Raw genomic sequence first — 26,589 nt, forward strand, 5'->3', positions numbered from 1 at the left:
GGATCACTGGTACTCTCCATGTCTGTCTGTTGATAGGGGTGCGAAGACTCTGGGCCTGTAGGTGGACTAGAGGAGTCTCCAGTGGTGTCCCAGTATCAGATATGGAGGTTGGTTGCTGCTGAGGTGCATTGGCAATGGGATGATTATGTTGGCAACATGGAACACCTTCACAAATGACTTGTACAGACAAGTTACTTGCACCCACCATTATACCTCCAGATGAGCAATCAGTCCATACCATCAACCATCCAGGTGAGTGATGACTGAGTTTGTTGCCTTTGGTTCAGTCTTACAGCTAACAATACCACCTTCCAATTATGTTACCTCCAATATGTGTCTTTCCTCATGTCTTACTCGTTGTCCAGCCATCCCCACCACCAGCGGTCTAACCTCTGTCTGTGGTCCTCTGTGATCCTGCAGCTATACATCACTTCATGTGAAGGCATGGCCGCACTAGCTTACCTTACCTTTGACATCCTTCACATCAGCCATGGATGCTGTAGTAGTTCTGATCCTGCCATGTGGTAGCATAGCACTTCTCTACCTATTATTCCTGCATCTCTCTTTTTGTGTGAATCCCTCTGCTTGGCCTGCACACATTATGCCCTACATGTTATAGCTCTAATTAGCCTTCTGGTGTCTCACACAACAAAGCCCTTAGATATTAGACCTGTGTGCCTGAATCCCACATGGGGGGGGGTCTGCTTAGGTCATCACAATAAAGGTCTAACAGCCATATATCCTTTTGTCAATCCCATAGATATTAACACAGGAAAGTGTACATATCCATATATACACTTTTCCAGCTGTCAGTAGGTTTTGAATGTTGAAAAGTATCAGATATTTGGCAGGCAATTTGGTCACTAAGACTACAACTTAGTTTCAGTAGTATACTGCTTAGAGTGTCCCCATGAACCACCAAAGTTTTATACCAGACAGATGTTTCACAGAATACATCTATAGATAAAACAATTAAAAAAACAATCATCCATGGCCATGGCTAAAAACAAGAAGGTAATTTATTCAAACAAAATCCAACAGATAAAATCAGGTTAGCACTTTCATGCAGTTCACTGCACTTCATCAGACCATACAATACAAAAAGGAATGAAGCTCTCTTTTATACAAAAAATAAAGTCAACCAATTAAATTAAACAGCCAATAAAAAAGAACTAAGTTAATAAGGCAACCTTCTAGCCTTAAGGGCAGGTTTTAAAGAAAGAGACATATTAAGTCTTGGTGGTCTATAGGCTAACATAGAGATAATCCATTTCTGTTCCATTAATTCTGCTTGATTCACCAAATCACCTCCTCTTAGGGTAACATCATGTTTTGAAACACCATAAAACCAAAACTATGAGTCGGACATTCATTAATATGCTTAGCTAAAGCATTAACAGTGTCATGCTTACGAATGGCCCTTAAATGTTCTAGTATCCTCTTTTTTTCCTATATAAAAGGACCTGCAAAGTTTTCATGCTGCCAAATAAACCCGATTCTCAGATGTAAAATCAGCATAAAACCTAGATATAAAGCATCCATCAGTTACTGGATGTACAAACATTTTATCGGTGGAAATAAACTTACAAGCCCTACAATTACGACAGGCAAAAGTGCCAAGTTTATCAGAAAGCAAATTTTGCTTGACATTAGGATAACATAAATTTCTCTTCAAAGGCACGACATTTTTGAAAGAAAAACTAGGTATAGGGCTTACCACACTTTTGACAGATTCATCAGTCATTAATACTGCCCAATTTTTCTGGGCAATATAATAAAGCTTACCTATATCACTAGTAGAAGTCAATAACAAATTAGTACTACCATTATACCTAGTCCATCTATTAACTTTCATTCTGTATCCAATAGATGAATAAGGTTTAGCTACCCCCTCCCTTTCATTCCTAGCATAAGCCAAACCAGCAACTATATCTCTATCAGTATAGCCTCTTGCTTTCAGATGTATGGCCAAAGAATCTAGGGCTTGTATGAAAGATACATTATCTGTACTCAGTCTGGAGGTTCTTATTGCTTGACCTTTAGCAATGTTGTGAAAAATAAACCCTGGATGCATGCTAGTCCTATGGAGATAACTATTTCTCCAAGTAGATTTCCTACGAATAGTAGTCTGTATCCTACCATTCTTCTTAAAAAGACACACGTCCAAAAAAATCAAAAGATGTAAATGAGGACCTATAAGTGAATTTAAGATAGCTGGTAGTATAATTTAAATAGGAAAAAAAAAACCTCTAGCATATCTACCGGGCCTCCCCATAGCAAAAAGATGTCATCCACAAACCTCTTATAAAACTTAACATATTCACGGAATCTGGAATTACCAAAGATATATTCCTCTTCCCATTGTGCCATAACAAGATTGGTGTAGCTATTGACACAAGCTGTGCCCATAGCTGCACCCAGTCTCTGTCTATAGAACTTCTCATGAAACAAAAAAAAACATTATTTTCCAAGACCAATTCCTGTAAATAGCATAGAGGGAACACTTAAATTGCTGCTATAGTCAGTCTGATTCTGTAGATGCTTGAACACATAAGGGATAGTTGGAAAAGAACTGCTAGATGTCCAGTAGTTAATAATTTTTTCTGCATTTTATACTACTAATCCTGAAAGATTTCAATATTCTTTTCTGCGGTTACATTTTTACCAAAACTTAAGAAATTTTAGCAAAGAAAGGACATAGCTCATTTTAAAGAGCAATGCAATATAATGCAATGCAATGCTTCCAGAAGGTCTTATTAAAAAATGATGTATAACTGAAATAAAAAGTAACGCTGCTGTCCAAAGGTCCAGACTTAGAAAACACAAAACGAAATGCAGAAAAAATACAAAGCTGGACCACCACGATAAATCAATTAACTTTTAATCCAATGGAAAAATTGATAAGCGCTTTCACGTACACACTGAGTATGCTTCTTCAGATCTTTAAACATACTAAAAAGCTCTCATCTTAAATAGTATTCACAAAATCATTCATAAATTAATTATTCAATCAATTCATCAATAAATTAATTAAGTCAGTTAAATCAATTAGATCATCCAGGGAGTAGCTCACATTTCTATTTAAAAGCATAGTTTTACAAGCAACACATCCTTACTGGAGCGTCTAATACGTAATGCTAAGAAATATATATATGTGTATATTACTAAAACATATTTATATGCAAAAACTTGTAGCCTAATGCTTAACTAATCACTATAACAACAAATTAATATTTATTAATAGATAAATTCATAAATTTGTATTAAATTCATGAAATAAAGATAAAAATAAAATTGGTAACTTTTTATATGTATATATATGCAGTGACAATTTCATTAGAAAAACACAACATAAAATAAAATCAAATAAAATATGTGAATATAAAAGACAATAAATACAACTCTATTTCAAAGGACGTGAATCAAGTATTGGTTTAATGCTTATATATTGGTTGAGGCCTGGAAACTGATGTGCTTGCATTCAAAAAATCCATTGAAGCTCTATAGTTTCCAGTCTACTTATAGGATTTCCTCCTCTCTCAGTAACTTTAACTAATTGTAGCACTCTAAACACAAACGTATGTCTCTTATATACAGTGGCATGCTTCGCTAATGCATTCAGCTGATTATTCTTTTTTATATCATAAATGTGGTTGTAAATCCTATCTCTAAGCCTTCGAGACGTCATGCCCACATAGAAGGCTTGGCATTGTGCGCAAGTTGCCAAATAGATAAGATTTGAATCATTACAGGAGGCAAAAAATGTGGGTGTGAAACTAAATCCCATATTTGGATGTTGAAAAACTTTATTTTCACTAATAAAATGACAAAAGTTACAGGAACCACAAGGAAAGGTTCCAAAAGGCTTCCTTTCTTCCAGGGAATGTATTTGTTTATTTAATGTACTATGATCAGTACATAAAATTCTCTTTAGATTTTTGCTATTCCTATACGTAAAACTTGGCTGTGTGCCTACAATTTTACTAATATTTTGTTCAAGACTAAATATATGCCAGTGTTTGCGTATAATGCCTGTAATTACACTATTATCATTGGTATACCTGGTGATAAAGGTTACTTTATCACAAGAAACACCCCTCTTTTTATTTTTATAGTTATAATAACTCCCACCTTGTTTTTCAGCCACATGTAAATCATTGTTTATAATATCACTACGTGTCAAACTTGTTTCTCCTAGCACTTTCTCCCTAATATTTCTTACAATGGTCATTTTATATCCCCTATCTATAAAAAGATCTTGTAGTATATCCGCTTGTTCTTTAAGCTGGATAGGTTCTTTACATAACCTACTTATCCTAGTAAACTGATTTTTTACCACATTCGGGAATATATGACGGGAATGCATACTGCCATATTCTAGTATTGTATTCTTCCAGCATTTCTTCCTAAAAAGGTTTGTGGATATAAAACCATTAGAATCCTTCGTTATGGTAAGATATCTGTACTCAGTCTGGAGGTTCTTATTGCTTGACCTTTAGCAATGTTGTGAAAAATAAACCCTGGATGCATGCTAGTCCTATGGAGATAACTATTTCTCCAAGTAGATTTCCTACGAATAGTAGTCTGTATCCTACCATTCTTCTTAAAAAGACACACGTCCAAAAAATCAAAAGATGTAAATGAGGACCTATAAGTGAATTTAAGATAGCTGGTAGTATAATTTAAATAGGAAAAAAAAAACTCTAGCATATCTACCGGGCCTCCCCATAGCAAAAAGATGTCATCCACAAACCTCTTATAAAACTTAACATATTCACGGAATCTGGAATTACCAAAGATATATTCCTCTTCCCATTGTGCCATAACAAGATTGGTGTAGCTATTGGCACAAGCTGTGCCCATAGCTGCACCCATTCTCTGTCTATAGAACTTCTCATGAAACAAAAAAAACATTATTTTCCAAGACCAATTCCTGTAAATAGCATAGAGGGAACACTTAAATTGCTGCTATAGTCAGTCTGATTCTGTAGATGCTTGAACACATAAGGGATAGTTGGAAAAGAACTGCTAGATGTCCAGTAGTTAATAATTTTTTCTGCATTATATATTACTAATCCTGAAAGATTTCAATATTCTTTTCTGCGGTTAAATTTTTACCAAAACTTAAGAAATTTTAGCAAAGAAAGGACATAGCTCATTTTAAAGAGCAATGCAATATAATGCAATGCAATGCTTCCAGAAGGCCTTATTAAAAATTATGTGGAAAACTGTGCTAGAAGTTTTGTCTGTTGTTATATGTTTATCCTAAGGATGCGGGAATTAATTAATTGAAATGCTTTTGGAAATTTGTAAATAATGCCATTTTTTTCTATGTCACTGTCTTATTGATGGGAAACAAAATGGTTGTTTAACTGGTAATTCAAACTAATTCTAATGTTAGTTTTGCATATAGAATCAAATTTGCTGTAATTAAAAGCCATTCTTTTGGAAGGTTTATAAGTTGACTAAAGACTGCAAAGAAAACAGTTTTGAGGAGATTTGGAGCCCATCTGGTTTGCTGTGTTGTGATATAATTCAACGTACAGATAATTGCTTCACATATGAAAGGGAATGAATGTCAAGACAGACTAAGCAACACTTGTACTTAATGTGCATAGTGTACATTTAATTGAATATTTATACTTGTATAGGGTGTACATTTAATTGAATATTTATAGTTGTATAGTGTACATTTAATTAAATATTTATACATGTATAGGGTATACATTTAATTGAATATTTATACTTTATAGTGTACTAGCTTAGTCCTGCATGGAAGCACCTGTATAGGAGCAGGACGGCAGCGTGTCATGCATATTAATGAAGGCATGCTGCCTGAGCTCCCAGGCTTACATGGAGCGTGTAAGAGTGCAGGAAGTGTAACTGAGAGCAGAGGTCTCAGAATAAACATGCCCCTGCAATGTAGATCAGCAGAAAGTGGTAAGAAATAAGCGAGATCGCTCATAGGTATCCGCATATCCCCACCAACAGTTCCCCATGTGTACAACAGCAACAGTATATAAAAATTAAATGAAGAAACCCTTATATTTATTTTTTTTTATAAATCCAAGTACAGCTAACCGTAGGTGCATGGGTGTGACCATTGCTTAGCTATGGTTAAAGCAGCTGAAAAGGCTGAAGAGGATAACGAGGAAGATATATGCAAATGAAACAGCACAGCAATAGTGTGGTGGGCAGAGCATCTGCCTAATGAGCAGGCATTCCTGGTTTGATTCCCACTGCAGCACAGTCTATTTTACATGGCAAAGCACATTAAAACCAATATTTTTGTTGCAAAACCCACTAAATAACACATATTTATGAATTAGAGTATTGCAGGAAATGCACATGTGAAGTAGCAGTGACATAATGAATAATTGTCCCAGAGACTTCCCATACTGTCGCAGAGACTTCCCATACTGTCCCAGAGACTTCCCATACTCTGGAACAGGCTACCCATCTATGTCAAGCAAAGTTCTTCATTAGCACTCTTCAAGAAAAATCTTGATGAGTGGATGGGAAATAGGAAATACACCCCGGGGATCACTTCTGTGTCTCTGCTCGACAGTGGCACAGGAAAATAACTTTTTTGGGTGGCATAAGCCAGGGAACCTTGTTGGCTAGGCTTACGTAGGCCCTCGGGCCGATAGCCTGATACCTACTTATGAACCTGTAAGGCACTAGTAAGCAAGTTGAAGCACAACTAAGCAGTAGTAAGAATATGTAAGCACTAGCAAGCGTGTTTATGTGTGTTTGCATGGGGGTAAGCACTGCCTACACAGATTAAGCAATGTGGCAGCTAACTGAGTATAAGAAACTGTAACCGGAAGTCTCGAGCAAACATGTGCACACTCGCTTAAAACTGCTTTAAAGTGCCTTAATCACTCTGTATCCAACAGCCTGTGTTCTGCCCAGCAACAAAATAAACAGCCTTTCCGAGGCTTGAACCCAGGACCCTGGACTCACAGTAATTAACCACTAAGCCATCATAGCAGTACATATGATTGAGGTTTCAACAAACAAATCCTCACCATAGGAATATCCAACTGAACATGTGAAATGAATCTATGTACAGTGTGATGTTGAATAACCTGCTACATAACATAAATATGTGAACTGGAGTATTGCAGTAAGGCCAGATGTGAGGTGTTATTGTAATAAAGTGTTGAAGTCCCCAGGACCCCATACAGTGTACGTACACATGAATCACAGATACCAGACACAGATATAACATGCAACAAATAATAAATCAATGTCAAAAGGAAAATATAATGCTAATTACATATTAAGCAATGCTAAGCATTGCACAGCTCAGCTTACATGGTGTAAGTAATGTGTAGGGCAGCTAACTGAATCTGCCCAGTGGAATGCCACTTTAAGCAATGCCAACATTAGGTAAGCAGGTGTGCCCATAGCTTAGCCTTTTTAAAATCGTCCAGTCATGGGGAAAGTGTGGGAAATTGAGCGTATTTAAACCCCACAGGCGCCAATAATTCCCATAACTGGTTGCAGATCCCTACTGAAGACAGAATGGCTGGAGTTGGGGAAGGCAATCAATTTAGAGCCCAGCGCTGGGGCACCCAGGAGTCCAGATTCATGGTATGGCTCCTGGTAAAACACCATGAGGAGAGACTACTGCAGGGCTATTACTGGGGCTCTCAGTGTAAAGTGGAAGCCTGGGACAGTCTCGCCCGTGGTATCCCCCGGACTGGTGATCAGGTCAGGCATCACCATGCTGACCTGAAGCAGCAGAGGGGTGATCTCTTGGAGAAGTGGATCCAAGAATCAAGGCAGATGGCCGATGCCCCAGCACTAAGTACCCATTTTACTACATAGATAATGATTGCCTAGCTTGTGTATACTATGGATAGGTAATGGCTAAATATCACTGTATTTCTCTGACAGCTGCAGATGAGCGGGCTGCAAACCAGCAAGCCCATGCTGCTAGACTGCAAAGGCTGTGTTGCGAGGCAGGTGAGTAATAATCTTGTATGTACTGTCATAAGAAATAAATATAATAGTTCTAGAAAGTGTTGTACCAGTATAAAAATATATTGTGTATGGGATGCACTGAATAAACTAGACAATATGGCAGGAAGACTGTCATATAGGTTGTGTGGAAATAAAGGTGTAATATCTTGTGAATAAAAGTATAACCCCTGGAGTGTTTTTGTGTATTTTGCTTTTATATGTTGTTGTAGTGTTGCATTCTATAAATAGTACTGTTGTATTAGGTAGTGTTACCCACACTGTTGAACATAGTTAAAATGTGTAGGACGTTCAGTATAACAATGTTGGAAGTCCCAAGAGGTCAGTCATATAGAACAACTGAGGGAGGCTTAGACAGAAACCATTAGAATGCTTTACACCAATTCCCTGATAGCACAGTGTACTGTGATGTCAACTGTAATATTTTTACCACACACAGCAGGGGTTTGAATCCCGGGAGTGGTAGTAAGTTGTATGCATAATCATACCCCACAACTGTACAGAGTTTGTGAGAATGATCAAATAGAAAGCTGTATGCATAATTAGACCCAACAACTGTACAGACTTTGCTAGAATGTTCAGATAGCATGCTGTAAGCATAATCATAACCATCAACTGTACAGACTGTGGCAGAATGTTCAGGTAGTAAGAAGTATTTATAGTCATACCCCTCAACTGTTCTGATCTGTCCAGCATGTACAGATAAATGGCCCAAATCTGCTGCCCAGTAACCTGTTGCCCTGACAAATCAGTGTGATGTTCCAAGAAATGTAGGCAGCTTATACTGACATATAATGGAGAGTCAGACCTGAACATACAAAGAGAATGTATATGAAAACAAACCTGCCATTGTAGCATCTCACCCAAAGTGTATGACAGCTATTCCAAAATATGTCACATTAACACCTGCATCCTGTCAAGCCTTGACCAGAGTGTGCGCAATAACGGATTGTTAGGTATGTGTATAACATCAACATGGAATCTGGGAGTATGTGTAGTATTTGTAAGGTAGTATTAACAAATATTTTTCCACAGCTATAACAGGTAAGAGGTGTAGACTGTAGTTGCAGCACAGTTCATTCACATACTTGTCTACAAGCATGGAATCTGGGACTATGTGTAGAATATGTCAGGTAGTGTTAACAAAGATTTTCCCCACAGCTATAACAGGTAAGAGGTGTAGACTGTAGGTGCAACACAGTTCACTCATGTACTTGTCTACAAACATGGAATCTGGGAGTGTGTGTAGAACTTGTCAGCTAGTGTTAACAATGATTACCTCAACAGCTATAACAGGTAAGAGGTGTAGATTATATGTCAGACACAGTCCATGTAGATACTAATCTACAAACATACCATTGTACAAAGTAAGGACATTGGGTAGTGTAATAATACATGTAAGGGACAAATCACTGCAGTGACTAAAAAAGATGTGAAACTACAGGGATATATTAGTTGTTAATTGACTTCTCTCTCTCACCCCCACCATATGTGCTACAATAACCTTATTACACACCATTACAATAGCCTTATTACACACCTCAATGGGTACGTGTACACTCCAAACTTTCGTTGGGACATATGTCCTATTGGTTTATAAATATTCACATTTGGTTCTATGCATGTGCCATGTTAAAATACTCCCACTGTTGCCATCAGTGAAACCTGCATAGATATACATGTGACTACACATACACACGCAGAGATATGTGCAGTAAGATACATATGTAGAAAGTGCACAAAATTATGGAACAGCCACTATGCCTACAATTCACACCTGAACAACTGGACACTGTATGGGACACCCATACAAATGATAATCATCGCCTGCAACATATGCCCACAGAGAGGTCATAGGAAAAAACACCACACACAGGTTTGCAGAAATTGAAAACCTTTATTTGTGTACTATTACAGGTCTATACACTATTGCTACTGTAATTGGGATTGTCTTCACAGGCATGGTGTGTGTGGGAGGTCACATTTGCTTACCACATGTGTGCCATTGGCTACTGACAGACATCCTAAGGACATCATAGTAAAGTACCGCTGCTAGCATGTACTGTCCCTGTCGACTGCAGCAGAGATATTGGCCAATATGTGTGGACATTCTGACACACTCTGTACAGCCAGAGGTATACACAGAACCCCTTAGTGCAAAACATGTGTACCATGCCTGACAATATGGATGCTAACAACCATGTGGATGGGTATAACACATAATGACTGGTATACATATGCCACCATAGGTTATGCATTCACACACCCCCGTCTGGCCTGAAACGTAATAACCACTGGTACAGGGGTGCCATGGCCACATACTACCCACTAGATATTGGCATACATCTGTACAGCATCCCACTGCTCTGTCTGACATACATGACTGTTAAGGGAGGCCCGGCAGCATTACATCTGGCAAGTATCTGCACATGACATCTCACTGGGTAAGTAGACTAAGCTGCTAGGCATGTAACAATGCACTGTGCAGGCTACAGGCAGACTGGTTCAACACTGGCCTACATCTCTTATGGGGAAATGCACATGTACCTGCATATATAGCGGACTGTACAGGCATGTCACAGCACAGGGTAAGATACACCTGTGTGAAAGTGCATAACCACAACCAATGAGAATACTGCCACATATGGCAAGCTAGCATAATATTACAGTATATGGACTATCTGTTCAACACCATCCTCATATGTGTCACTCACACACAAACCCTACATATACTAGGCCACTACACAGTTTGCTCTGATGGCTGACTGTGGTATGGGACATGTGTGTGTATAGCCCTACAAACATGTAAGCCAATATGGTAACTTACAGTGGAGCGGCATGTAACATCAGATAGGATGGGTCGTAGGATGATGACAACTACCACAGTCTGTACACAGGCCAAGGTACATATTTACAATACACACACTGTTGACATTCACCGTAAGAACACAGACCTCAGTACTGTACAAACAACCACAGTATGTCCAGGTTATGTCATCAACTATAACCCCTACTGTACATAACATGTGTAGCAGTTTGATATCTCACTGGCTTGTTATCAGATATGATGACAGTAATTATGGTGTACAGCACGTATGCACCTTTTAATGCATGACATATGTACAAATGTTGACTGTGTTGTGGCTGGGAGCACATACATAGGGCCAATATTGACACGTTGCTGTGATAACATCATACATTTACTGTTGTAACAGGGCTTGTGGCAACATATGTCCTACAAGGGATATGAAGTCAGTAACTGTCATGCTTTTCACCATCTACAGACTGCAATCCTCACACTACCTTCTGCAGTTCACAGATACATGTTCTGTGGGTAACACATGACACCAAAGGCACCACACACTGCCCAGTCTGCAGATGACCCTATGGATGGGGAGTCCTCATAAACATACAACTGACATGACAGATAATACATGTAGGACAGCCATATCCGCACACACCCTGTTAAACCAACATTACTCCAAATGCAGTATAGCAGCACTTACAGTCTTTAGTTAGGTCAGGCACATCCCCCTCCTGTGTGTAGGCCTGTTTCCACAGTGTATGTTGTCAGAGTTAAATCCCCACTCCATCTGAGATGCTGTTTGCCAAACAACAGAATGAGTTCCTGCTCACAGTGAATGAAAAGGCCCAATACAAACATGATGTTCCTAGATATTGGAGGGTCTATATTATATCATCGAATGCTTAAAAAAGCGAATGCTGATTGATCGACCTAGTTTAAGCAAAAGCTTACAATCTCGAACTGTCAGGGAAAAAAAATCGCTGATCCAAAACACATACACACAACACAAGCAAACCAAACAGAAATCCACACACATACACCTAAAATCTGATACCTAACCCTACACTAAACTATGCACACACCACTAACTACCCACTTACCTTAACCCAAACCCTAACCCTAAGGTCCGTCCCTATCGCACACTCACCTCACCCGCTCCCAAACCCTAACTCACTTAAATCCACCGTAACCCTCATGTCCACTCAATCGCACACACACCTAACCTGAGCCCTAACCCTAACTCACCTAAATCACCCTAGCACTCATATCCACACAATCGCACACTTACCTGAATCCAACCGGTAACTTTCCACCATAACACTGAAAATACCGAAGCAACAGAAACGGACAACCGAATTCTTTCCCTAGGAAAAAATTCGAGTTTCTGCTGCTTCGATATTTTGCAGTTTCGCGAAAATAAGTTCGATCAATCAGCGTTCGCTTTTTTAAGCGTTCGAGGATATAATATAGACCCATATTGGAGTGTGTTTCCATGCAATTGGCTATGGGAATATTACAACAGCTGTTCCACATACAATCAGCTAGGGAGGGCTGCAATTCATGCAGAGGCCATCAGCTGATCATGAGCATTACCTAAAATGCACATGCTGCTGCCTAAGAAAAGCAGGTATAGGTCTCCACATCCACCAGGGAAGGAGTGAGAGAGGCAGACAGAGGCATCGACAAGTCAGGGAGGGGTGGGAGAGTAAAACCTAAGCGTGTTTGTGTCACACACCTACCAGCCGGGTATCAAACCCCTGATGACTATGTAGTGCTATCACAGTCCTATGCAGTTGTTGGATGCGCCACATAGGTTACCTGTTGTGGAGTCTGCAGAACATATATGTGATGGTGAGTGACATCTGCAACAGGGATATGGTAGCTATATGGTAGGTGATGTACACGTGCCTGTCCACATGAACAGGTGCCAGCATCAAGCACAGCCACACTCTCACAGGGACGCACACACATTGACACACTTGGCAGGGCCAGGGATACAGCTTATCACTAGTGAGATTGCCACAACACATTACTGTGCAGGTATCACATGCACCACACGGGTCATATGGAGATTATATGGGCAAAGGGTATGGGGAGGTGTCTGACATCAGACTTCATGCTTCAGTATGCCACTGGGGGTTGTAGTAAGTGTGGATGTGATCATACAACACACACAAACACACAGGGTGCCAGTACTGACATGCATGGGTGCATTCCTGAATAGGTATGTGGTGGTCAGCTGTGCCAGACAGCTATACAAGGCTGGGTGATGGGTATACCCTGGCATCAGGCCACATGGCAATGGTCTGCATTGTGGCTCAGGCCTGTGGTTTATGCATTTGCCCACACAGGTGGGTATGGTATATGGTCTGGGATGTGCACATCTCCTACATGCATGTACAGTGACATATGGAACTGTACCTGGGGTGTCGGGCCCATGTTGTGTACACAGATTATCATCACATGTGCCAGTCTTGGCCACCTGTGGCAGGAACTGGTAATGGACAGCAGGTTAACCCTGCACCTACATTGATAGCATGCTAATGGCATTCCCTGGCGTCAGTGGCATCTGTCCATACAGAGCAGGTTTTCAGGCATGGTATGTCCTTTGTGGGTCACCTGTGATGGCACCACAGGTGCTGCAGGTGTCCAGTGGGGAACATGAGGAAGGTGCACTGTCTGCATGTATGTGCCTATTGGACAGTTGGACAGGGTGCCATGCCCTATGTAGGCCACTGAAATCACTCTATAGTTACTATCAGTTGCCAATATGCAGTGTACTACACACATATTGGCTGTTGCCTCGGTGTGTGTGTGTGTGTGTGTGTGTGTGTGTGTGTGTGTGTGTACGTGTGCGTGTGTGTGTGTGTGTGTGTGTGTGTGTGTGTGTGTGTGTATGTGACATGGGTTGAGTGTGTGCTCTGGGTAATACTGGGGTTGCTAACTGTGATTGCCTGGCCATGATGTCACATGTCTGGGTATGGATTTGCACCCCAGCCTCTTGGCTATTTCACATCTATTCTCCCTGTACAGTGGACATTGTGATATAGGGCCACCATGAAAGACATTTGCAAAACCCACCCCACATTCGGTCCAGGTGTCACACACTAACTCCCACCTCCACACAGGATACACATTACAAACACACACACACACCTGTCATGTCTGGGAGTTGAACCCCTACCTAACTGGTTTATTACACCACACAGTTATAGTACACGTCACGGAGATTACTGGAGACCTCTTTCCCCAAAGGTGTATTTCACATTGGATGACATCAGCAGGACTGCCAAAGTAGGCCATTGGAAATGTACTGAGTGTGACTAGCCTAAAATGCATTGCTCCCTACACAGACATTGAAGCACACACAAAACATCCACAACTGACATGTGTGGGTATAGAACCCCTAATAAAGGTCTATATCACACTACAGCATGGAGCTGTTATAGGACACACCACAGGAATTACTGGAGACCTCTTTCCCCAAAGGTGTATTTCACATTGGATGACATCAGCAGGACTGCCAAAGTAGGCCATTGGAAATTTACTGTGTGTGACTAGCCTAAAACGCATTGTTCTCTACACAGACTGGGTCAGACAGACATGCACAAACTTGCCATGTCTGGGAGTGAAACAGCTACCTACCTCATTTATCACACTACAGCAGTACGCAGTTACAGGACACTCTATGGAGATTACTGGGCTACAGCTTCACAGAGGTGTATTTCTAGGTGGATGACATCAGCAGCCTTTCCAAAGATGAGCATTTGAATTGTAGGAGTGTGACTACCCTAAAAAACATTGCCTTCTATACAGACAGACAAATATAATAAACAACCCAGACCGGTTTCAGCCAACAGGCTTTCCTCAGTGGGAATAAAAGAATAGTAACTGTGAAGTGACACATATACATATATATATATATATATATATATATATATATATAAATATAGCATGAGTCATCCAATAGGATTCTTCCCAAAGTGATCTTCCCAACATTCAAAATGTTTCCTATGTGAGAAACAAAGAGAAAATAAAAAGTTATACAATAAAACAACCACATAATCATTATACATTGTAATTGGTAAAATAAAACTTTATAAATGATCATTCAAGCCGGGTGAGAACAAAGCCCCCAGTTTAATGATCCAATACTTCTCTTTTTTGGTGAGAATAGAGTGCCATCCTTGTTTATTGGATCTATCACCAAGAATTCTGTCAATGATGATGAACTGGAATCTGGCTGAATTATGTTGTATGCTATGTTGGAATAGGGCATTGGTCTTCCTCCTGGTTCGTATGTCACTACGGTGTTCAGACATGCGTAATCGAAGTCTGTCCAACATAGAATAAACCACATGTACGCATTGCAAGATATACCACCCAATCGCTGTTACAATTATCAAAGAAATTGATATCAAAAATCCTATCAGTGTTTTTGCTAGTGAAGTGTTTTGATGTGAAAATGAATGGACATGATGAGCAATGACCACAATGGTACGTGCCCCATAGTTTGTCGCCTGTCATGGTTAGTTGGTGATGTATGGCTCCAGCTGAACTGACCCTCTTGAAGTGTGAAAAAAATGAACCTAATGTCCTCCCTCTTCTGTATCCATACTTACATATATCACCAATCCAAGGTATAAGCTCCTCATTGGCTGTGAGAATATTCCAATGCTTGGATATAACATTCCTAATAAGGTTAATGTTACGTTCAAATGTTGTGATGAACCATATGGATTCATCCTGTTCAGTCCGAGTCTTGTCAGAATATTTGAGTAGGGAGGTTCTGGTAGAATTGAGAGCAACTTGTTGAGCACCCTGGATGTCAAGTTCCTGATAGCCCCTAGCTCTGAACCTGTTAGACAAATCATGTTGAGATTCATCATAATCGTTATCTGAAGAACAAATTCTGTGAATCCTGAGGAACTGAGACTTGGGTATATTTCGGATGATGTGGTAGGGATGCATACTGGTTGCATGTAGTAAGCTATTATACTGGGGGTATTTACAGAATGTTTTACTGCGTAAAGTGTCATCTGGATTCCTGGTTATAGTAACGTCCAGGAAATTTATCTCATTTTTATCATGAATGGATGAAAATTCAATACCCCATTTGTTCTGGTTGAGATATAGAACAAATTCTGCTAAATATTCCTCATCAGAACGCCAAACCAGCCAACAATCATCCAAATATCTACGCCAAATATCAAGTTCCTCAAGATACAAAATTATGTGTAGAGTCATAAATGAGGTGTTCCTCAACATATCCCATGAGTAGGTCTGCATATATGGGGGCAAAAGATGCCCCCATGGCGCTACCCTTAAGCTGCCAGTAACATTCTCCCTGAAAATAAAAAACATTTTTATTGAGAACATGTTTAGCCATGCAGACCAAAAGTGTGTTAAAACCTATGGGATAAAGTTGTGCTTTGTCTAACCAAAATTTTAGGGCTTCCAATCCAGCCCAATGTGGTATGTTGGTATATAGAGCCTTGAGATCCAGGGTGCAGAGTAGCCAGTCAGATTCTAGTTGGTTATCAGCAATAATGTGCAGAAATTGTGTGGTATCCTGTATTCTGGCACAAATCAGGCCTAGTAATGTTTTGAGATATAAGGTGAGGAATTCTGATAATGGTTCTGTTAATGAACCCATACCAGATACAGTTGGTTTTCCAGGGGATTTGTTGAGACATTTATGTATCTTGGGTAACAGGTATAGTGTTTGTTTCTGTGGATCTTGTACTGTAAGATATGCCTTCACAGTATCAGATATAATACCCTCAGAGACAGCTAGGTCCAAAAAGTTGTGAATTTCTTGCTTGAAGTTAAGAGTGGGGTCAATAGGCATCTTCATGTAATGGGTAGGGTTGGAAAGTTGTCCATTTCCCTCCCCCAGATAATAATCCGTGTCCATGATAACTACTGCCCCACCCTTGTCGGCCTGAGTGATGACAATATTTTTATTGTCCCTAAGTTGCTGCAATGCCTGTTGTTCAGTGTTGGTTAAATTATGTTTCAAGGGTGAAAATTGATCCAACTTAAAATGTATATCTCTGAGTACCACTTGTTGAAAGACTGCTACATTTTGGTTCATGGGTGGTACAAAGCTAGATTTGTGAAATTTGAATTCGTTAGATCATTGAGAGTCAGATCTGGACTCAAAGAATAGCTTGAGGTTGATCCTGCGGCAAAAATCATTAATATCATTCACTATGTCAGACTCATCAACAAAAAACCCAGGAACAAAATTCAAACCTTTATTTAGAAGTTTATTTTGGTCCTCGGTTAAAACAGTTTGAGAAATATTCAAAATATTGCCATCTATTGTCTCATAAGTATTTGAATAAGACCCTCGATTGTGTCTATTTTTGTATCTTCTATGCTTTCTCCCACTCCTCCTCCTGGTATGTTTAAAGGGTGAGCTTGGTTCTTAGCTTTTTTTAAGAACTGGGGATTCACTAGTGTTAGTCCCTTCAGTGTCTGTAGTGGAGGAATCATCTGCTGATGTACTGCTGTATGTGTAAGACCCTTTTAATATGGATCTGAGTCTTTTCCTGAAGTTGCTACCGGGATTCTGTCTGTTATCCATCAATCTAACATTTTTATTAGTGTCAAAAGGTCGTCCTCTTTGATAGTCGGTTAGATCCCTATTAAATTTTTTGATTTTTTTGTCCTTTATCTGTTTTTCAAAAAACAGCAAATCTTTTGACAGCTTATTAAGACATATAGAAAATTGTGAGTGTCCCTCATAAGCTTTGACTTCACCACACAGGTCACCAACCTCTTTAATATTTGTTTCAATAGTTCGTTCATAATATGAACAAAGTTCATGGATGTCTGTTGTTGGGCTAGATACCATTCATTGGTCAAAGTTTCATCAATTTTACTTACTAGTGGTTGAGTTTTGATTCTCAATCCCCTAGAGGTTATTTCCTTGTTCAAATAAGCTTTAAAAAGCCTCAAGTGCCATATGTTTGATCTCAAACTTTTCATGCTTTTGCCAAGTTTCTGGAAAGCACTGTTGCAGCCGTCAACTGGGTCTATAAGTTGTGGAGTACCATTCTCATTTGGTATACCAAAGACACCAATATCACTTTTGTCAGCACAAAGCACTTGAAGTATTGTTTCTAGATCCATGACAATAAGCTGTAAATTAATGTGTCTGAACAAACCTCAAATGAAGAATTGAGTATTTATAGGAACAGGTCAAGAAATAAAAATGATATGTGCTATAAGCTGTCAAAAGTGCTGGACACCAAGTTCTATGTATCCAGTCCGAGACTAAACCAGCTTATCGAAGAGGTAGTCCCTATGTCCACCAAAAAGTAATGCCAATATCTGGTTATCAATATTCGTGAAGGAATAAACTTCACTAAAGTACTTGGCTCCTGCTAGAATCCTGATTGGAAAAGGTCAATGTACAAGCATGAGTAGTTGTGTATTCTATACTATAAACTACTAGGTGTGATAACCCATCAGGGTAAAAAATGGGGCCTTATATTTGTCAAAGGGCTCTGGGAATGTTATAATCAATGCTACATTCAGAAAATTATTGATAATGTTAAATTATAATGGAAATGTGGTAAATTGGGCCTGTAGACATTAGTCAAACTGGGTGAGTGTCACAGTATGGCAATAACCACTGTAAAAACAGTATTCAGAATCACCCAATGTTGATCCAAAACCTATAGAACAGTCTACAGTATGTGTCTAGTTTGTCCAATCTCTGGATCCTAATATGATAAAAAATGCATCATAACAGTGCACATACGGCTTGAGAATATATAAAGAAGAATGGCGATTCCTATATATTGAATAACTGAAAAAGCTGTTAAATGCAATTATGACATACCACAATTGTATACTGAACCTGTGAAAATTACTTAAGGTAAGTGGTTATCGGAATATGACAATAACCACCATCAAGACAATATTCAATGTTGATCCAAAACCTGTGGAGCAGTCTACCCATCTCTTAATCCCAGCATAACAGAAAAATGCATCCTAACAATAAGCACATACAACTTCAAAATGTGCAATATAGTGATTTGTATATGTTGAATCCCCGTAAGAACTTGTAAATGCATTTATATCATTCCACATTCATATAGAGCATATTTTCAAAAAGATAATTTGTAGCTATGATAGTTATAACATTCCACATTTGTCTAATAACCAGTGGTCATCCTATTAAAAGGAACAAAAAAAACAAAATAATGTCCCTGCTTTACGAAAAAATATGATGCTATTACACCCAGTTTCATGCAACAATGTCCCCCAAGTTCCTAGTTGCGTATCTGGAGTCCAAAATAAACCAGAACTTCTGTCCGGTTTATAAAAATGATGGAATAGTAACAAAAATGTCCAGAATTGGTTTAATACCCGATGTGTGCATCCAGACAAACTAGCTCAAATGCTTCGCCAAAGAGATTTATAGTTCCACAGTTATGTTATAGTAAAAAATGGATTCCGTACTTTTGTTCAACAAACCACCCTGTTATGTTGTAATCACATTCAATCAAAAATCATTTGTTGATCAATATAATCACATATAACGATTCCTGCCAGATTCCAGTTCATCATCATTGACAGAATTCTTGGTGATAGATCCAATAAACAAGGATGGCACTCTATTCTCACCAAAAAAGAGAAGTATTGGATCATTAAACTGGGGGCTTTGTTCTCACCCGGCTTGAATGATCATTTATAAAGTTTTATTTTACCAATTACAATGTATAATGATGGTTTTATTGTATAATGTTTTATTTTCTCTTTGTTTCTCACATAGGAAACATTTTGAATGTCGGGAAGATCACTTTGGGAAGAATCCTATTGGATGACTCATGCTATATATATATATATATATATATATATATATATATATATATATATATATATATGTGTGTGTCACTTCACAGTTACTATTCTTTTAATCCCACTGAGGAAAGCCTGTTGGCTGAAACTGGTCTGGGTTGTTTATTATATTTAATAAACGTTTATATACTTTACTTATCAGCGTTTTTGGATGCTTTTTGATGCTCTACACTGAATTTGGTGCTGGCAATTCTTTGACTACTTGAACTACTTCCTGCTTTGCATCTGGGTCTTACTTGCAGAGTATCTCTTCTTGGTCTCTACACAGACACACACAGTTGTCAAGGCTGGGGTTTGAACTCCTACCTAACTAGTTTATCACACTACAGCAGTACTCAGGTATGGGACGTGCCACAGAGATTACTGGGATGCAACCTTTCCAGGGATGTATTTCTAGATGGATGACATCAGCAGCCTTACCAAAGTAGAGCATTTCAATTGTAGGGAGTGTGACCACCCTAAAAAGCATTGCTGTCTACACAGACAGTTGGACAGACACACACGCCTGCCAAGGCTGGGGTTAGAACTTCTACCTAACTAGTGTAGCACACTACAGCAGTACGCAGTTATGGGACATGCTATGGAGATTACTGGGATACAACTCTCCCAAAGGTGTATTTCACAGTAGATGACCTCAGCAAGCTTGTCATAGTGGGGCTATGGGGAGGGCAGTGTGTGTACCTGGGCCATAACCCATTCATCTAGGGGTTGACACACCACATGTGGCCACAACCTGGGTCATATTCTACAGGTACATGCATACAGCTGCTAGATGACTACTTCCTTGAACAGTCATGTTGCACAGCTGGCATGTGCTCCACATACTCTGTACTGCTGACAGATACTGGTGGCTAGTATCTGCAGTGTGTGACATCAAACCCTCATGTGGTTGTGGCCCTTTGACTGTGTACTGGGTGGGAGACCGCTGGATAGCTCCTTGTCACAGTCACCCACTTCCACACATCTATGTATGTCTACCTTTGGCTTATTATAGTGTGTTGTCCTTACATATATGCCTGTATTCATATCCACTGTGTGTGCAAAGCATGTTTGGTGCATACTGAGGACTGTCTGCACTAACATCTGCAGCTGCCAGATATGTCTGGTCCGCTGGTGTTTGCAGACATGGCCTTCATGTGTTTAAGTATGTGAGCATGCCCAGTATGCCTTTTCAGTATGTTGTTGACTGACATTGCCTTCATTACTCTGTGTGTGGGCATGCCCGGTATGGCTGTCTGTATTGAATGTGTGGATCGAGTCCAGGTAGTTTGTACTGCAGTGCTGACCTTTGTGTTGTACACCTATAGGTAGCATGCTGTATCTGTTGATCATTTGGCATGGACTGTTACTATATTTCTATGTAGGATGGGGGGGCACACCTGACTATTTCTACATTTCTACACAGGATTGGGAGAGCACACCTGACTGTTACTATATTTCTACGTGGGATGGGGGGGCACACCTGACTATTTCTACAGTTCTACATGGGATTGGGGGGGCACACCTGACTGTTACTATATTTCTACATAGGATGGGGGGGGCACACCTGACTATTTCTGCATTTCTACACAGGATTGGGGGGGCACACCTGACTGTTACTATATTTCTACGTGGGATGGGGGGCACACCTGACTATTTCTACAGTTCTATGCAGGATTGGGGGGCACACCTGACTGTTACTATATTTCTACATAGGATGGGAGGCGCACCTGACTATTTCTACATTTCTACACAGGATTGGGGGAGCACACCTCACTGTTACTATGGGAGGCGCACCTGACTATTTCTACATTTCTACACAGGATTGGGGGGGCACACCTGACTGTTACTATATTTCTACATGGGATGGGGGGCACACCTGACTATTTCTACATTTCTACACAGGATTGAGGGGGGGGGACTCCTGACTGTTACTATATTTTTAAGTGGGATGGGGGGAGCACACCTGACTATTTCTACAGTTTTACGCAGGATTGGGGGGAACACCTGACTTTTTCTATATTTCTACGTAGGATGGGGGGGCACAACTGACTATTTCTACATTTCTACACAGGATTGGGGGGTTCACCTGACTGCTACTATATTTCTATGTGGGATGGGGGGGCACATCTGACAATTACTACATTTCTACACATTATTGGGGGGGCACTGCTGACTGTTACTACATTTCTACGTCGGATGAGGGGGCACACCTGACACTTGTACACATTTGCTAGGACTGTACTGGTATGTCAGATACTCCATTTCAGTCTGTAGTTTTACCTATCGTGTTGGCTTGAGGCATACCAGTGTACCACAGATCTTAGCTTTTAATTACCTACATATTAGTTTCTGACTTCCTACCCTTCAGAACTGACATCCCACTGCCTGACCTGCTGTAGCCTGTCTGTGTAGGCCTGGAGGGGGGGGGGGGGTTATCCATAGGCCTCATTCAGAGGCCATAGCACAGCCTTTGTTTGTGTTTGTCTACACCTGTCCTGCTGACTGTGACTGTTGTTGGGTATGTGATCACCTCCAAACTGGCATGTGTAAGTTATTTACCTTGTGGGTGTCCCAGTATTGAGGGTGGTGCTGCAGGGCTGCCTATCGGATGCAAATAATACACTCCCTACACATGGTTAGGCACAGGTAGTGTAATGTTTGGCATCCCTTTTACTGTATGTGAGAGTCGGAGTGAGGTGTTATTCCCTGGGTCCCTCCTGTGTCAGTGTATGTGCTATGCGTTGCCTCTTTGCCAAGGCCAGGGCATACTGGGCATGCCTCTTTCTGCCTACTGGGACAGACTCAGGTTGTTCCCCCTCCGAGTCACTCTGTGCCTGTGCAGGCCTTGGCAATGGTGGGAGGCTGTGTGGTCCTTCCCCATGCTGTTCCTACTGCAGCTGTTTCTGCAGGATCATATTGTGTAGCATGGCACATACAAGGACAATTTGGGTACATGTAGCTGGTGAGTACTGCAAGGCTCCACCAGATGTGTCCAGGCACCGGAACCGTGACTTGAGCATCCAAAACACATGCTCTACTATAATTCTGGTCTGTGCGTGTGCCTCATTATGGAGTTCTTGTTCGGGTGTGTGTGGATTTCTGATGGGTGTCATCAGCCATGGCTCCAGTGCGTATCCAGCATCCCTCACTAGGTGACCATGAGGGATGTCCCCATTGGCAAATCTTTAGTACAGCTGCATCAGATGCCAGATGTTGAAATCGTGATAGCTTCCAGGGCAGCCAGCACACACATTCATTATTATGCCCTGGGCATCACACACAACCTAGCAGTTGATGGAGGGGAAGCCCTTGTGGTTGATGTAGACCCTACCCTGCTCACTGGGTTGTGCCTTGATGCATATGTGCGTGCAGTCTATTGTACCCACTACCTCAGGGTATTTTGCTATTTGGTGGAACAGTTGCATATTGCTGGTCAATGCCTCACGGGTGTTGGGGAAATATACGTGCTCACCGATATGTGCTGATATGGCATCCAGATGGAGTACTCTGGATGCTGATGCCTATGAAATCCCCATCATATCCCCAGTTGGCCTTTGGAAGGTACCTGTAGCTAGTATTCTTAGGCCTACACATACCTTGCTATCCACTGGGATGGGTTTCCCTCTGTTAGTTCTGTGTGTCAGGTGTGGCTGGCACAGCTCAACAATATGCTGCAGGAGGTCCCTGTCCACCGTATAGCGCTCCACTATCTCCAGCTCATGTAGCCCCTGGTAAGTTAGCCTGGGTCTGTACACTCTTCTCCGTCTCCTCACTGTGGGTTGGTCGACAGCATTCACATCCTCACCACCCTCAGCCCCTAACATTTTGCTGTTGTGAGTGTTAAAAGTTCCCCACTTGTTTACACTGGTGGTGTAGAGTGTGGGAAAAACCAGAGGGGAAGGTGTTTGCTTAGTTTATAGTAGTGTTCTGGGCTGAGCTGGTCTGCTGCCTGTGTAATTGGCTGATTCTGATACATTTCACCTGACAACTAAGCTAGTTCTCCTTGATTACCTTCCTACTGCTGTTTTCCCTTCCCATTGTCTTCCTGTTTAAGCCCGTGTGCGCGCCGTGCAGACAGAGTGCTCAAATGTGCACACTGCTGCTATTTCCTGGTTTAATCTCTTATTTCTTCCTGTAATGCACACCCGCTTAGGCTTTGTAAAGAGTGCTAAGCAAGTTTAGACACACCCCCTAGCTTAGCTGTGCTAAGCTAGGAGCAAACCTGAGCCACAGGGCTCCAATCCGCTTACAGTATGTCTGACACACACCCCACAATGTCACCTACCTCCTAGGCTTGCACCAAGCTATTCCTACTCTTACACTGTTGGAACCTGACTCACATGCTGGGGAAAACTGGGATTCACTATCCTTCTCCTCATTTGCATAGGATTGCCTGCTAATACATAGCTACATGCCTCACACTGAGCCTCCCCCCTTAGCAACCACTACTCACCGGCCAGGTTGTCGTCTGCCTGCCATTGACTTGCATGGCAGAATAGTGATTTTAGTTAGACTGCTTATTTTGGGTTTATTTTATTATTTTTTTCCGATCCCGTTTGCGTGCCTCTGCCATATGCTTAAACAGCCGAGATAAGCTAAAAAAAATAAAAGTTGATTTTTGTATTTTTGTTTATGTTTGCAATGCCATTGGCCTTATACTTGGCCATTTGCATGCTTACTGCATGATATGCAGCCTTTATTTGGAGCTGTCATAGCTCCATTTTGGATTTTGCAGAAATGTACTCGGTTACTAACCAAGTACATTAATGCAGATTGCACTAGTCTTGCATGGACTGTTGCAAGCTTTCTGGATTGCAAAATCACCTCATTTGCATGGATTTCACCTGCAAATGGTTTGATTTGCATACCAGGGCTTAGTCCGTGCAAGATTAGTGCAGGAGCGCTCATGCACGCCCCTGCAGGCTGTTCCTGGATCGCACAGCAGACATATTGTCTGCTTGAGCTCCTGCATCGATCTTGCACTCCATGCAAGCTTTTAAGAATCCGGGGGCAAGTCTCATGCTAGGGACTATAACTGGACAGTGCTGGTAAAGAACACTGGCAGAACATAAAATGCATAATATGTTCATTATGACTGGCCACCCAATTATAATCCTCTATACTGTTTATAGCATCTACTACCATTTATGAATTAAACATTTATTTTTTGCATGATTTTTATTCTTAGTTTTGCATTGAAAACTTAGGATCTGTGATTCTGCATATGTATAGCTCTCATAAAGAAGTAAGCAGTCAAAACGCTAAACATGTGCTATAACAGTTTCAGGTAATCTAATTTTTCATGGCTGTTTCTGATTTAAGTTATATGCCAGTTTACTCTTGCTATCTGAAATAACAGCCCAGTCTCCAAAAACATCTATTTTACATGCCTTTGTTGGCTGTATGTATTGGTTAGAAGACCACATCTCTTTAAACCTCTGATTCTTTTTCTTAAGTATTATCCAAGAAAAAAACAGAATCCAGCAGTCAGTTCCAAAACAAGGGCTCCAAAATTCCACATTTATTTCAAAAATCGTTGTAAAACTTGTCAAAAAACAAACTATTCAACATAACACTGAACCATTCAATGTTATGTTGAATAGTTTGTTTTTTGACAAGTTTTGCAATTGTTTTTGAAATAAACATGGAATTTTGAAGTCCTTGTGTTGGAACTGACTGCTAGAGTCTGTTTTTTTCTTGGATTTATTGTGTATTCAGTGCTCGGGCTTTTTTAGCTATTAACTAGATCTAAGACAAATGGAGAATGTTGAACTGTAAGAATGGTAATATGGCTATAAGCACTAACATAAATAAGTTTAATGACAATGAGAAAGTAATAATCGTTCTAATCTACTGAAGTTTTAACTGAGGTCTTGTAATATTTTTAACTTTATTTTGCAGTTCCAATAACCTCACCGCAGGAAGCAGCTCGATATACAAAGGAAAGATCGCACTATACAGAGACTCAGCATTTACAACACCATATGAAGGAACTGTCGCCATTTTGAATGAATCCATGTTGCACGTTGGGTTAATGGTGGAAGATGTAAAGGAATCAGGACTTGTGCTGCTCGTGAAAGACTGTTATGCAACCATGACTCCATCCGATTCTGATCTTGACAGAGTCTTTATTATTAAAGACGGGTAATGTAATGAAATCATGCTGCTGTACTGAAGCATAGCTGCTAACATGCATGTGCAATTAACAGTTTTATTTATATACTGATATACAACTTATTCTGACTGTACTTTTTTGTAATACATTTCTTTATATACATATACTTACACAATGTGTGTCTGTGAGAGTCAGTGTGTCCATGTGTGCCATAAAGCGTCTCAGTACGGCCACGCTTAATACACTTTGTTAGAAAAGAGTACATCAAACAGTGTAAACAAGGGTACATCGATATTACATGGTCAGTCTAGTCCAGGAAGTGAATGGTGTCAGCATATCAAAATAAAAACATAAAAACCATGTACTAATTACAACAATAAATTATAATATGTAGACAATACTGTATCAGCAGAGTTCAGATATTACAGAAAGTAGCTTTTAGCTTCTTTCTCATTTTCTTTCTTTCTGTTAAGGCATATGTGCTCATACTAGTAAACAGTATTTGATACAAGGTGGAAATGAGTCAAAAATAGTAAAGGCAATGATAGCAAAAATATGCACTAATGTTTATATTGCAGATGACTTGATGTCATCTAACAACTGAATGTGCAATACTTGTGTAAGTATAGCTGTAATTGGACATATTTATGTTGTTTGTTATAGCTATGAGTGCTGTTTGCATGTTTGCAATGTTTTTTTTTTACATCATATCATTTTAATTTTGGAAGTCTTGCTTTTATTTGTATTTGTGATTCTTTTTTTGACATAAAATTATTTTGTTGGGGTTTTACCTGTAATAACATCAAAGAGATTCTGATGT

General features: G+C 40.2%; 2 protein-coding genes across 2 annotated transcripts in view; one reads left to right on the plus strand and one right to left on the minus strand.

Moving 5' to 3' along the window:
- Window positions 1–26,589, plus strand: part of LOC122816453 (uromodulin-like) — a 559,619-nt gene that overhangs the window by 480,891 nt on the left and 52,139 nt on the right. The window contains exon 13 of the mRNA XM_044089260.1: window positions 25,556–25,798. Coding sequence (XP_043945195.1) covers window positions 25,556–25,798 — 243 coding nt within the window. The remainder of the gene's footprint in view (window positions 1–25,555; window positions 25,799–26,589) is intronic.
- Window positions 1–26,589, minus strand: part of LOC122816454 (cytochrome P450 3A9-like) — a 473,820-nt gene that overhangs the window by 9,228 nt on the left and 438,003 nt on the right. The window lies entirely within an intron of this gene.

The sequence above is a fragment of the Protopterus annectens genome, chromosome 12.part0 (genome assembly GCF_019279795.1).
Source record: "Protopterus annectens isolate FY-2018-M chromosome 12.part0, PAN1.0, whole genome shotgun sequence".
In the NCBI taxonomy this organism is placed as follows: domain Eukaryota; kingdom Metazoa; phylum Chordata; order Ceratodontiformes; family Protopteridae; genus Protopterus; species Protopterus annectens.